General features: G+C 43.7%; 1 protein-coding gene across 1 annotated transcript in view; it reads left to right on the top strand.

Moving 5' to 3' along the window:
- The window catches only part of TMTC4 (transmembrane O-mannosyltransferase targeting cadherins 4), a 139,388-nt gene that overhangs the window by 92,962 nt on the left and 33,795 nt on the right, over positions 1 to 12,631 (top strand). Inside the window, exons 11-12 of the mRNA XM_073614440.1 lie at positions 1,632 to 1,739; positions 1,842 to 1,983. Of these exons, the coding sequence (XP_073470541.1) occupies positions 1,632 to 1,739; positions 1,842 to 1,983 (250 nt within the window). The remainder of the gene's footprint in view (positions 1 to 1,631; positions 1,740 to 1,841; positions 1,984 to 12,631) is intronic.

Here is a 12,631-nt window from a genome sequence, read left to right on the forward strand (position 1 = left end):
ACGTATCTATACTTGATTATGAACAGAGCGGCTGCTCTGTAGCAGTAAATCTGCTATGGGGCGGTCAACAAGTGGTTATGTACCGCTTATGTGGGAGGATTTGCTTCTTCATAGTGTATCACCCGTGCTAGTTACTGGGATTAAGTAGGGATTATGTAGGGTTTGTTTTCACTTTAAGTGCCTTGACAGAATTTGGAATATTGTAAATATACATTTTCAGTTATGTCAATGCACTTGAGGGGGTGTAACTGTTTATTTTTAGTTTTGTTTGACAGTTTTTAGGGTAGAGTGAATGCGCAAGTACGTTCTTCCCTATGTCCACGTTAAAGCCCCACTATCCAAGTGGACATAGAGGTAGACTAATAATATGCCGAGTGCAGTGAGGCCGTGCCCGAAGCATGGCGAGTGGCCTGTTACAATTTTTTTTTTTATTAAAATAGTCTTGGCACGCAGGCGCCGTGTACAGCTGACTCAGGTGTTCAGCTCCGGCTCTTTTCGCTAGCTCCCTTGTTGTTCCTACTGCGCAAGCGCTGCACCTGCGCAGTAGAGGGTGGTCCTTATCCGCCGAGGGGAACTTTCTCGGCAGAACACTGGCACCAGCATCTTCTGAGTGCTGTTTTTCGGGCTGCCTCATTGGCCAGTGTGGGATGACGTAACTCCTGTGCAAGAGCCAGTCATGCAGGCACTCAGAGGCCAGCCCGACACTGCAAGTCGTGCAGCTCAGATTACAGTGCCAGAGAAGACCGTGAGCAGACAGGGGCATTTTTTTTGTAGAAGAGACATCTGCAATAAAAGCCTGCCTGCTCCTGTTTTTTTTTTACATTGGAATTTCTGCTTTAATAAGTATTTAAAACGTCTAGAAAAGATTTATTAATAAAAATGCTGAAGTATTATTTTTACCCTAAAGAGATGCTGTCATATAAAATATTTGAGCTGCTTAAAGGTATAAAGTGCAGGCACCTAAAAGTGCCTGAACATGGCTGCAGCATCTTTTTATTTCCCCCTCTATATCTGAATGGCATGCCAGTATGAACAGGGAAAGCTCTGGCACTTCTGGGTGAAAACTTGGATTGCTTTGCTACCTACTGTACTGTACCTACTGTGCTAATACGTTCCTATTGGCCTATCACTGTAATTGTCTGGCTGACGAGCAATAAGAAAGTGCAGTTTCCTGATTGCCTCACATTGTGTCTATGCCGACTTACTTTACTCAAGTACTCCTATTGCAGCCCAGATTACATAGCGTAGAACAGGAAAGCTTCCAAGGCATCATGGATATGAGCTTTTTGTGTCCCAAACCTGCCCAACTATGACATACTGAGGAGGAATAGTGAAATATATTTGACAATGTAGCTGCACAGGTGCCTGCCTGACCCTCTATGAGCTTCAGTAAAAAAGGAAACAAGACATATTCCTTCTCTTAAAATGTAAGTCATTGTAAAATTTTGTGTTAGATTTGCCAAAGTAGTGATATGTGCATTCTATAAACTAAGGTTAAGCATACAATTGCCTTGTGTGTTTTTTTTCTTCTTTTTGTTTTAAGTACTTTGCTTCCCAAGTAGGGGAATATAACTGTTTCTGTTGAGTCACCCATTAGTAGCCATAGTTAATCAAATATCTGAAATTTACAGATTAAATCCAAAGTATGTGCATGCAATGAACAATCTTGGCAACATTCTAAAAGAGAAAGAAGAACTCCATGAGGCAGAGCAGCTGTTGTCACGAGCTGTCTCAATCCAGTAAGTAAATAGGTTGAAATTGATGGCAACTGTGCTTTTTTGGTTCTTTATATTCATGTGGCTGGCCTTATTCAATGTATGCCCTTTATATTGTGATTATAGGCCTGATTTTTCAGCTGCATGGATGAATTTAGGCATTGTGCAGAACAGCCTTAAACGGTTTGAAGAAGCTGAAAAAAGCTACTTAACTGCTATCAAATACAGAAAAAAATATCCAGACTGTTACTACAACCTGGGGCGGCTGGTAAGTGTCCTGGTTTTCAGGAAAATTGCTCCTGTTATTTTTAGACATGTTTTCTGAAATCAAAAATGTGATTGTTCATTTCTCTTTATGCATTTGCCATTTTGTGTGTATTTTTTTGGAAGTAGCTAATGTCCATACTATGCATGGCTTGTATATTTTATATTCAGGCTTTAAAAGAGGTTGTAGTTTTAACACCTATTGCACAGTACAAAATTCCAGCAGTTTAGGTGACATTTTACTCACTTTAGATGTATTTTACTTGAAGAAAAAAAGGTGAATTTCTGCTAATATAAACAGTGTGAAATTGATTTGTCTTTATCATAAGACAAAAAAGTATAAAAACAATGTTTGTATCAAAATATGGACCAAGCACTCTGGCAGTGCAGATCAAGACCCTAGCAATTGTACTGATTTCTGTGCTTAATCAGACTGGCTTATTAAGCTGGTCAAATCCCAATTATCAATAGAAAAAGTGTCTAATTCGTCTTTATAAAAATAAGATTTGTTTGCTGTATTTCAGAGCCACCATGGCATTCCATGGCTATGGCTGTGCTTCAGTAATTGGGGCTTCTCCCCCTAAACAGTATTATTACCTTATTACATTATTACATTTTTGTAATATGGAATGATTTTAAAAGAACAACACAAGTATTTGTTTTGCTTCTAAATAAGTCACTATAGTGTCTTAGTGTCTGTAAATCTGGAAAAAAATATATTTCTAGAACACCATCACGTGGCATATTAAACTGTGCGCTGCTCGCACTTCAGCCCCTCTAATACTTAACTAAGCCGATCTTGATCCATCGATGTCCACAAGACCCAAGGCTCTCCCGGGTCGCTCCCTTCTAATTGGCTGAGATGAAGCAGCAGGAGCCATTGGCTTCAGCTGCTGTCAATTACAGCCAGTTAGGTGGGGGGTGGGGCTGAGCTGTGCTCTGTGTCTTATGGACGCAGAGAGCCGGCTTGGAAGGGAGCAAGCACGAGTGCCCCCACAGCAAGAGGTTTCCTATGGGGGCACTCGGCAAGGGAAAGGTGCCCAGACTAACAGCAGGGGACTCGAAGAGGAGGATCGGGGCTGCTCTGTGCAAAACCACTGCACAGAGCAGGCAAGTATGCCGTGTTTGTTATTTTTCTTAAAATAAAATTTTTTCCTTTTACAATCACTTTAAAGTGTAAGTTTTAGGCCCCTTTCACACATGTGGACCTGAACGGACGCTCCATGCATCTCTATGGAGAGACAGATGTCAGCGACAACATGTCCGCTGACACTCGATCCGCTCGGCTAAATCCAGACAAATGGTGGTCCTATATTCCATCCATCTGGTCCGTTTTCATCCGATCTCCCCCTAGAGGAGAGCGAAGATCTGACAGGTCCGTCTCCGCACAGTGAGCGGAGACGGACCTGTCATCCGCCGGCTCAGCGGGGATCAACGGATCAATCCCTGCTGCGTATAACGGATCCGCATGTGTGAAAGGGGCCTAAGGGTACCGCAGGGAGTCAATAAATGCAGCTTACCAATCCTTTGATGTGGTGGCTGCATTCGTTTTCTTTTTTAGGTTTTTTTTTTTTACCCTTTCTTGTTTTTGGGTTTAATACCACTGTAATCATTGCAGTTCTTTCTATGCATTAAGATAAAAAGCCTTCTGTGTGCATCAGTCCCCCTCACACTTACCTGAGGTCCCTCTCTGTCCAGCGATGTCCACAAGTGTCTCAGCCAATCTGAGATTCACCTCCAGATTGGCTTAGACACAGCAGCAGCACCATTAGCTGCCTTTGCTGTCAATCAGCCAATCAGAAGAGAGGGGGCGGGGCTGAGTCGGGACTCCTTGTCTGAATGGACACAGGGAGCTGTGACTCGACTTAGGTGCTGCCATAGCAAACTGCTTGCTGTGGAGGCACTGAGTAGGAGGGAGGGGCTAGGACCAAAGAAGAGGAAGCTGAGAAGAGGAGGATCCGGACTGCTCTGTGCAAATTCACTGCAACAGAGCAGGTTAGTATAACATGTTTGTTATTTTTATAGGGGAAAAAAACAAACCTTTACAATCACTTTAACACGTGAAATGATTTAAACTCTTGATTTTTAACAGTTTACCATATCGATTTACCCAATTGTTTATTGCCACAGGGACAATAAAAAAAAAAACACATTTCTTGAAACCTTTATCTTTGTAATAATCTGTACACAGTGCTCAATAATTTGGATAAATGAAGTAATGAAATTCACAGCTTATTCTTCTAACATCGAAAATGGTTAATGAAGAAAGGTGTTACAGTCGGAAGAGGAAGTTTAAATTGAAAAGGATTAATTTATTCCAATTAAGACATTCCAGTGTCTTGTTAGTTTTTACATAGAACAGCTGAAAATTTGATATTTTGACCATTTTATATTCAGTGTTTAGACCCCAAGATTACAATTTAATAATATTTAACAATTTTGTAAAATTGTGCCAGCTCAGGGATTTAAATACAGAAGATGAACAATTGCTGAAGATCAAAGTTCTGTGTTCAAGTCTTTAATTACTTCATTTTTAAGTAAAAAGTGACAGCTTTTATTTTTTTACACATATGTGGCTAATCATTTTTCAGCTGTCTACCAGTTGAAACCTAATACATAAGACACTGTCTATGAACTTTCGCAGCAAAAGGTGTATGAAAACAACGTAAATCTAAAAAGTGACTGAAAGCCACATTTACCACCCATTGATTGGGGTTAGGTTTAGTAAAAGAATAAAGACTGTTAACTTGGTAATGTGGATGATCACTCAACTTCATAAACAAGGTGAGGCTGTGTGCACTTCAAACAACCAGTCATGCCCTAGCAAAAATCCTGCTTTTTTCATTTTCCTTTCACATAATTGAGTGATCAAAGTAAACACAGGATAATCTTATTTACTATCATTAATTTTACAAAGTGAACTGCCCTTCTTCTTTTAATAAAGGCTAAGTTCACTTTCAGGTAAATAAATGCACACATTTTTGCAGGTTTTTTTTTTTTTTTTTTTTTTGCATACAGGCAGTCCCCGGGTTACGAACACAATAGGGATTGTAGGTTTGTTTTTAAGTGGAATTTGCGTGTAAATCGGAACAGTGAATTTTTAAGTGTAACTTCACCCTGTGCAGGGATGTGGAATGTTCCGGGCACATCTGGGCATAAAGTTATATTATCTGGTGCTCTTCTGGCCATGCAGTACATGTAGTAGTACTACAGTATGAAATGTGTCCGGCGCTGCAAGATGGCTTCTCAGAGGTATCCAGGACCAGCGTGGAGCACAAGCAGCCAGCATTGAGGTCCGTTCGTAAGTATTAGTCGTTTGTAACTTGAGTGTTCATAACTCAAGGACTGCCTGTGCAGAGGTCTGCAAAGTATTGCACCAGCGATCAGTGAATCGGGTGTACAGTGTTAGGCTCCAGCACATTCTTCCGCCAGCTTTCTGTCCATACTTCCATATGAGATTTCAGTTAAAAAGCCGGAGGAAGATTCAGTGGACTATGAGTGTGCAATACTTTGCACTCATAGTCTATGGAGAACTATAAAGTGTTACTAAACCCACAACAGTAAAATCAGTCTGTATATGCAGTAAAGCATTCCTGTTATACTCGCTGTGGAACCTAAGTAGGGTTGTCCCGATACCACTTTTTTAAGACCGAGTACTAGTACCAATACTTTTTTTAAATGTCATGTGACAGTGGCACGTGTGTCCAGTAGTTTTCTTTCTCTAACCTCACGGGACACAGAGCCACAGTAATTACTGATATACTGATATAGGTATCACTGGTGATTGGACACTGGCACACCCTATCAGGAAGTTCAACCCCCTATATAATCCCTCCCCCTTGCAGGGATACCTCAGTTTTTACGCCAGTGTCTTAGGTGATGGACGTGTAAAGATGTCCTGTGCTGAGCTCCAAAGGGAATATCCTAAGATCCTATACTGGGGCAAGCCAGGCGAACCGGATCCATTCAAAGTGTCTTTTCATGGCCGAGTTGAATGGTACCCGGGCCTCGTGTCCGAAGAAACAAGGTTTTACCCGTAATGCTTCTCTTTTTAGAGAGCTGGACCCCGCAGATCAGAAAATGGCTTTAAACTTCCTAATTTCTGGCGAGGTGCTTTACGGTCCCAGAACTGTTGGATCCCCCTACTGATGGGGGCCCCAGTCTCTGACGGTTTTTTCAAACGGAGCCCACCGTGAGAGGTGAAGATTGGGTCTGTGTAAACAGCACCCTGCGGCTGGATAAGGTAAGAGGAGATTCCACAGAATTTTTGAGTTCTAGTGGCTTTTCTCCTTTAAGGTAAATGCATGCTATGCCTATTGTGACCACCGGGGGCTGCCAAGAGCACAAACCTACACATGCTGACTCTGTCTCAGGTGTTGTAATCGCTGTTTGTCCCAGCGTCTCAAGCAGGCTGCAAACAGGTAAGGTGGAAAGGGGGATTTCTCATGTTTGAATGTTCCCCCCCAGGCTAGAGAGGGGCCACAGGGGTCTAGAAAGTGGTTATACCACCCGGGCTCTGCGGCCTAATGGCCACCATCTCTCAAGATAGCCGTTCAGGCAGATTCTATCGTGCAAACCTCCCGTCTTTCACTGGGGTTGGTGCATATATGTAGAATCCTATGGTTGAAAAATTGGTCAGCCGAAGCACCATGTAAGAAGCTACTGGCTGGGTTTCCATTTCGTGGTGCAAGGTTGTTTGGAGAGGACTTGGATAACTATATCAAGAGAATCTCTTGTGGGAAAAGCACTCTCTTACCTGTCAAGAAGAAGAGTAAGCGTCCCTCTTTCAAACGGACTCTTTCCCCAGCGCCGGGGGCTTCAGCCTCCAGGCAGTCTCGACGGCCGCCTCCATCGGGGTCCAGAGACAAGAGTCAACCCCAGGGACAAAAGAAGTCCTGGGGAAAGAAGCCTACTAGGCAAAACACTAAGACCTCTGCATGAGGGGGCGCCCCCGCTCACTCGAGTGGGGGGAAGACTGCGACAGTTCTCAGAGCTCTGGCAGGAGGACTTCCAGGACAGATGGGTAATCTCCACGGTAACCTTAGGGTACAAGCTGGAGTTTCAGGAATTCCCCTCTCCTCGGTTCCTCAGATCAAATGTTCCCAGAGACCCAGAGAAGAAGCAGTCGCTCCTTCTAGCATTAGAGCGACTTTTGTCGCAGGAGGTCATTATGATAGTTCCCGCAAAGGACCAGGGATTGGGCTTCTATTCCAACCTTTTTACGGTCCAAAAGCCAAATGGGGATGTCAGGCCCATTCTGGACTTAAGGGATCTGAACCGATTCCTAAGGATTCAATCCTTCCGCATGGAATCAATTCGAACAGTAGTTCCCACCCTGCAGGGAGGAGAATTTCTGGCATCAATAGACATCAGAGATGCATATCTGCATGTGCCCATTTTTCCTGCTCATCAGAAGTTTCTGCGCTTCGAGGTAGGAGGGCGCCATTTCCAGTTTGTGGCTCTGCCTTTCGGGATAGCCACTGCACCTCGAGTGTTCACAAAGATCTTGGCTCCTCCTCTGGCCAGATTAAGGGCTCACGGTATAGCTGTCATAGCATACCTAGACGACCTGCTCTTGATAGACCGGTCGGTAGCCTCTTTGAAGGGAAACTTGAGGACCACGGTCAGGTATCTAGAACACCTGGGTTGGATCCTCAACTTAGAAAAGTCTTTCCTAAAACCAGTAAGAAGACTGGAGTATTTAGGTCTGATTATAGATACAAGCCAGGAGAAGATATTTCTACCCCAGGCAAAGATCACTGCTTTGAGAGAGCTGATTCTGACAGTAAGGACCAAGAAGGGTCCCTCAGTCCGCCTTTGTATGAGGCTACTAGGGAAGATGGTGTCTTCATTCGAAGCAGTTCCCTATGCTCAGTTTCACTCAAGAATGCTGCAACACAGTATTCTGTCGACCTGGAACAAGAAGGTTCAGGCATTAGACTTTCCGATGCACCTGTCGCATGCGGTGCGTCAGAGCCTCAATTGGTGGCTCATACCCGAAAACCTGCAGAAGGGGAAATCCTTTCTACCGGTTACCTGGACGGTGGTAACAACAGATGCCAGTCTGTCAGGTTGGGGAGCAGTTCTGGAACAGGCTGCGGTCCAAGGGGTATGGTCCAAGACAGAGAGGACCTTACCCATCAACATTCTGGAGATCCGGGCGATACATCTAGCTCTAAAAGCCTGGACTATCAGGGTACAGGGTTGTCCGGTCAGGATCCAGTCCGACAATGCCACAGCAGTGGCTTATGTCAATCATCAGGGAGGCACCCGGAGCCGAGCTGCTCAAAAAGAGGTGAACCAGATCTTAGTCTGGGCAGAGATGCATGTGCCATGCATATCGGCAGTTTTCATCCCGGGAATAGAAAATTGGCAGGCGGACTATCTAAGTCGCCAGCAGTTACTTCCAGTGGAATGGTCTCTGCATCCCGACATCTTTTGGGCCATATGCCAAAGATGGGGGGTTCCAGATGTAGATCTCTTTGCATCCCGATTCAACAAAAAGATAGACAGATTTGTGGCAAGGACAAAAGATCCTCTTGCATGCGGGACGGATGCGTTGGTGATTCCGTGGCATCGGTTCTCACTGATTTACGCATTCCCGCCTATTCTGCTACTGCCACGACTCCTTCGCAGGATCAGGCAGGAAAGGAAGTCGGTACTTCTGGTGGCCCCCGCTTGGCCCAGAAGGACTTGGTATGCAGAAATAGTAAGGATGACGGTGGGTTCCCCGTGGACCCTACCGGTACGCCCAGACCTGTTATCTCAAGGTCCAGTGTTCCATCCTGCCTTACAAACGCTAAATTTGACGGTTTGGCTATTGAGACCCACGTTCTGAAGAGTCGTGGGCTCTCAGGTCCTGTCATATCTACCTTGATTAATGCAAGGAAGCCAGCTTCCAGGATGATTTATCATAGAGTCTGGAAGGCTTATATAACCTGGTGTGAATCCAGAGGTTGGCATCCCAGGAAATATGTCATAGGTAGAATCCTTGATTTTCTACAGATGGGATTAGAGATGAAGCTGGCCTTGAGTACCATCAAGGGCCAGGTTTCTGCTTTATCAGTATTATTTCAGCGGCCACTTGCTTCGCATTCTTTGGTCCGAAACTTTATGCAGGGGGTGATGCGTCTTAATCCTCCGGTTAAAGCGCCCCTAAACCCCTGGGACTTGAATTTGGTCCTGGCTGTGTTACAGAAACAGCCTTTTGAACCAATAAGTCAGATTCCTTTGGTCTTGTTGACAAGGAAATTAATTTTTCTGGTGGCCATCTCTTCTGCTAGAAGAGTATCAGAATTAGCAGCTCTTTCCTGTAAGGAGCCTTATTTGATTATACACAAGGATAGAGTGGTACTACGCCCTCATCCTAGTTTTTTACCGAAGGTGGTTTCTGATTTTCATTTAAACCAAGACATTGTTCTACCTTCCTTTTTTCCAGATCCCTGTTCTCCGGAAGAGAGATCTCTACATTCGTTGGATGTAGTAAGAGCAGTTAAGGCCTATCTAGGGGCAACTACTCAGATCCGCAAGAAGGATGTTTTGTTTGTGCTGCCAGAGGGTCCCAATAGAGGACAGGCAGCGTCAAAAGCTACCATTTCTAAATGGATTCGACAGTTGATCATTCAAGCTTACAGTTTGAAACAGAAGATTCCTCCTTTTCAGATCAGGGCACATTCCACAAGGGCTATTGGTGCTTCTTGGGCAGTGTATCACCGGGCCTCTATGGCTCAAATCTGCAAGGCCGCAACCTGGTCTTCAGTTCATACATTCACCAGATTCTATCAGGTGGATGTGAGAAGGCATGAGGATATCGCCTTTGGGCGTAGTGTGCTGCAGGCAGCGGTACAGGGTCCTCAGGTCTGATTGCACCCTACTTGGTCGTGGTTCCCCCCCCTCAGGTAGCATTGCTCTGGGACATCCCATCAGTAATTACTGTGGCTCTGTGTCCCGTGATGTTCGAGAAAGAAAATAGGATTTTTTAAAACAGCTTACCTGTAAAATCCTTTTCTTTCGAAGGACATCACGGGACACAGAGGTCCCGCCCCTCTTCTAATACACTATATTGCTTGGCTACAAAACTGAGGTATTCCTGTAAGGGGGAGGGATTATATAGGGGGTTGAACTTCCTGATAGGGTGTGCCAGTGTCCAATCACCAGTGATACCTATATAACCCATCAGTAATTACTGTGGCTCTGTGTCCCGTGATGTCCTTCGAAAGAAAAGGATTTTACAGGTAAGCTGTTTTAAAAAATCCTATTTTTTGTTTTTAAAATTTTATTTTTTACAATCAATTTTTTGAAAATTATTTTTTTATAATTTATTTTGTTATGTTTTTTTTTTTTTTTTTTTTTTTACAATGCTTTCTTTTTTTTAAGGGGGGGGGGGGGTAGTGGACAGTATCAGTGTTTTTGTTTTTTTTTTTTTAGTTTATTTTTTATTATTTTTTACAATTTTTTTTTATTATTTATTGCATTTTTTTTTTTTTTTTAATTAGCCATGTTGGGGGGCTTTGGTAAGATATCGGGGGTCTTAACAGACCCCTGACATCTCCCCTTTGAGACAGGGAAAGGCACTGAGGACACATGTTTCCCAGTCCCCTTCTCAGCAGTCTCAGCTGCACTGAAAATGAATGGAGAGAAGACAGAGGCTCCTCTCCATTCATAAACGGAAGCACCGTAAACACAGGTTACGATGTTTCAGTTATGTGAATGGACAGAGTCAATTATCACTGACTGTTCATTCGGAAAAGGAAGGAGCCAGATTTACTGGCTCCTACCTCCGCTCTCCATCCTGAAAGATCGAAGGGGCAGAAGAGGAGAATGGAGGGGGACACGGAGGAGAACAGGGGGGACAGCAGAATGGAGGGGGACACAGGAGAATGGAGGGGACAGCTGTCAATTCTGTTGAGCATCCCATATGTCCCTTACCCCATCCAAGTTCAATCCCCTCAATAAAACAAATAAAAAACAAAGCTCTCTGACTGATTTTATTTTGTGTCTGAGAAGTGAATGTCGGGCTGGGCAAGGTGATGGGTGAATCACAATATCCAGCAGCTCCTACGGAGGGTATCGCTACACATATTTACTAAAATAGTTGCATTTCTATGTTCTGTGGGAGACCAGATATAGTGAATGCAGGGTCCTGGATTTAGCTACACTTTCGTGCTGCGGTGGCAGACAATACTTTTATTTTTTTCCTTCACAATGTGAATGATTGACATGTCTGACCAGGTGGATTTTTAAATGTGATAGCAGCTGCTGGGTAGGGGCTCTGGGGGTGAGGTTGTTCGGTTCTTAGCAACATGTTACATCCTAAATACAAATGCAACATGCAGCTAAAGGGTAACCTATCAATTTAATCAACTCCACTGTCTCTTCATAATATGGATTTTGAAAAAAAAAAAAACTGTAAAAATATATGTAAGAAATTTTTCTCAGGTGGCTTGATCCACAGTAAAACTTGGCTGGGAATGGCAGGGTTAGATGACTTCCTTGGAGTTAGGCTGTCGTCACACCTTTGCACTGCAGTAACCCAGGATAAAGTGCCATGCATGCTTAAGTGTGCTGCGGAGACATTCAGTATGTTGTTTTTTTTGCCTTGCCTTGCATTTCCTGCCCCCCCAAAAAAAAGAGTACGGATGCAGTTTCTTGGGAGTGCACTTGGGAGCAATGGCAGTCCATTCAAAATTATTAGGCTGCCTTGCGTACAGTAATATGCAACATATGCCCATTTAATGTTAGTGAATGCAAAGGTTTTTTTTTTTTCTTAAAAAAAACAAAACATGTTATACTTACCTGCTCTGTGCAATGGTTTTGTATAGAGCAGCCCCGATCCTCCTTTTCTGGGGTATCCACTGGTGCTCCTAGCTCTTCCTGCCTTCTGGATTGCCCCCATAGCAGACCCCCACAACCACAGCCCAGGGTTGTGGGGGTCTGCGAGGGGGGGTCTTGGTATGCATTGGGGGGGGGACCCCACGCTGTTTTTTGAATTTTTTTTTTTTTTTCCCCAGAATTTTTAATTGCCAGCATGTTGTGTTTTTTTTTTTTTTTTTTTTTTTCTACATTCAGCTGTCAGTGGGGAACCCATCGTTAAGGACGTGGCGACAGGCTTCCCAGCCCACTCCTTAGCAACCAGCTCAATGTGGTAAATTACTGCATGAAAAAATGCGGTAAATACTGCTCAATCAAACAAATACTGCATTCATTATTTAACGCAAAATTATTTGTGAATTGCACTTTTAAAACTGATTTACCATATTTCATTGGCTGTTATTTAACTCTTAGTGAATTTACCTCTTTATTTGCACATATCCGCTATATGCTACTGGGGTCACATGCAAAGGCTCTGTTTTCCTCCTTAGTTTTTTTCTCTCCCCCCTGAGTTCCTCCTTACAGTGTTTTAACATTTTGTCTGTAAGGTCCTAGAAATTAAAACAACGGAGGGCCTTACCTCCACTCAATATGAGAAATTTTAACACGCCTGATTTTATTGGTTAGGGTTCACACAAAAATTTACACTTCTTTCTCCTCCTTTCTGTTCCTGCTCTGCTGTCCGTGATATGCACTCACTCCCTCTTCTTCCCCTCATACTAACCACGATCTAGTCCCACATGCTGACCGACTGTCCCTGCTCTCCTACGTTTATCCACAAT

This window comes from Aquarana catesbeiana, linkage group LG02 (assembly GCF_042186555.1).
Source record: "Aquarana catesbeiana isolate 2022-GZ linkage group LG02, ASM4218655v1, whole genome shotgun sequence".
In the NCBI taxonomy this organism is placed as follows: domain Eukaryota; kingdom Metazoa; phylum Chordata; class Amphibia; order Anura; family Ranidae; genus Aquarana; species Aquarana catesbeiana.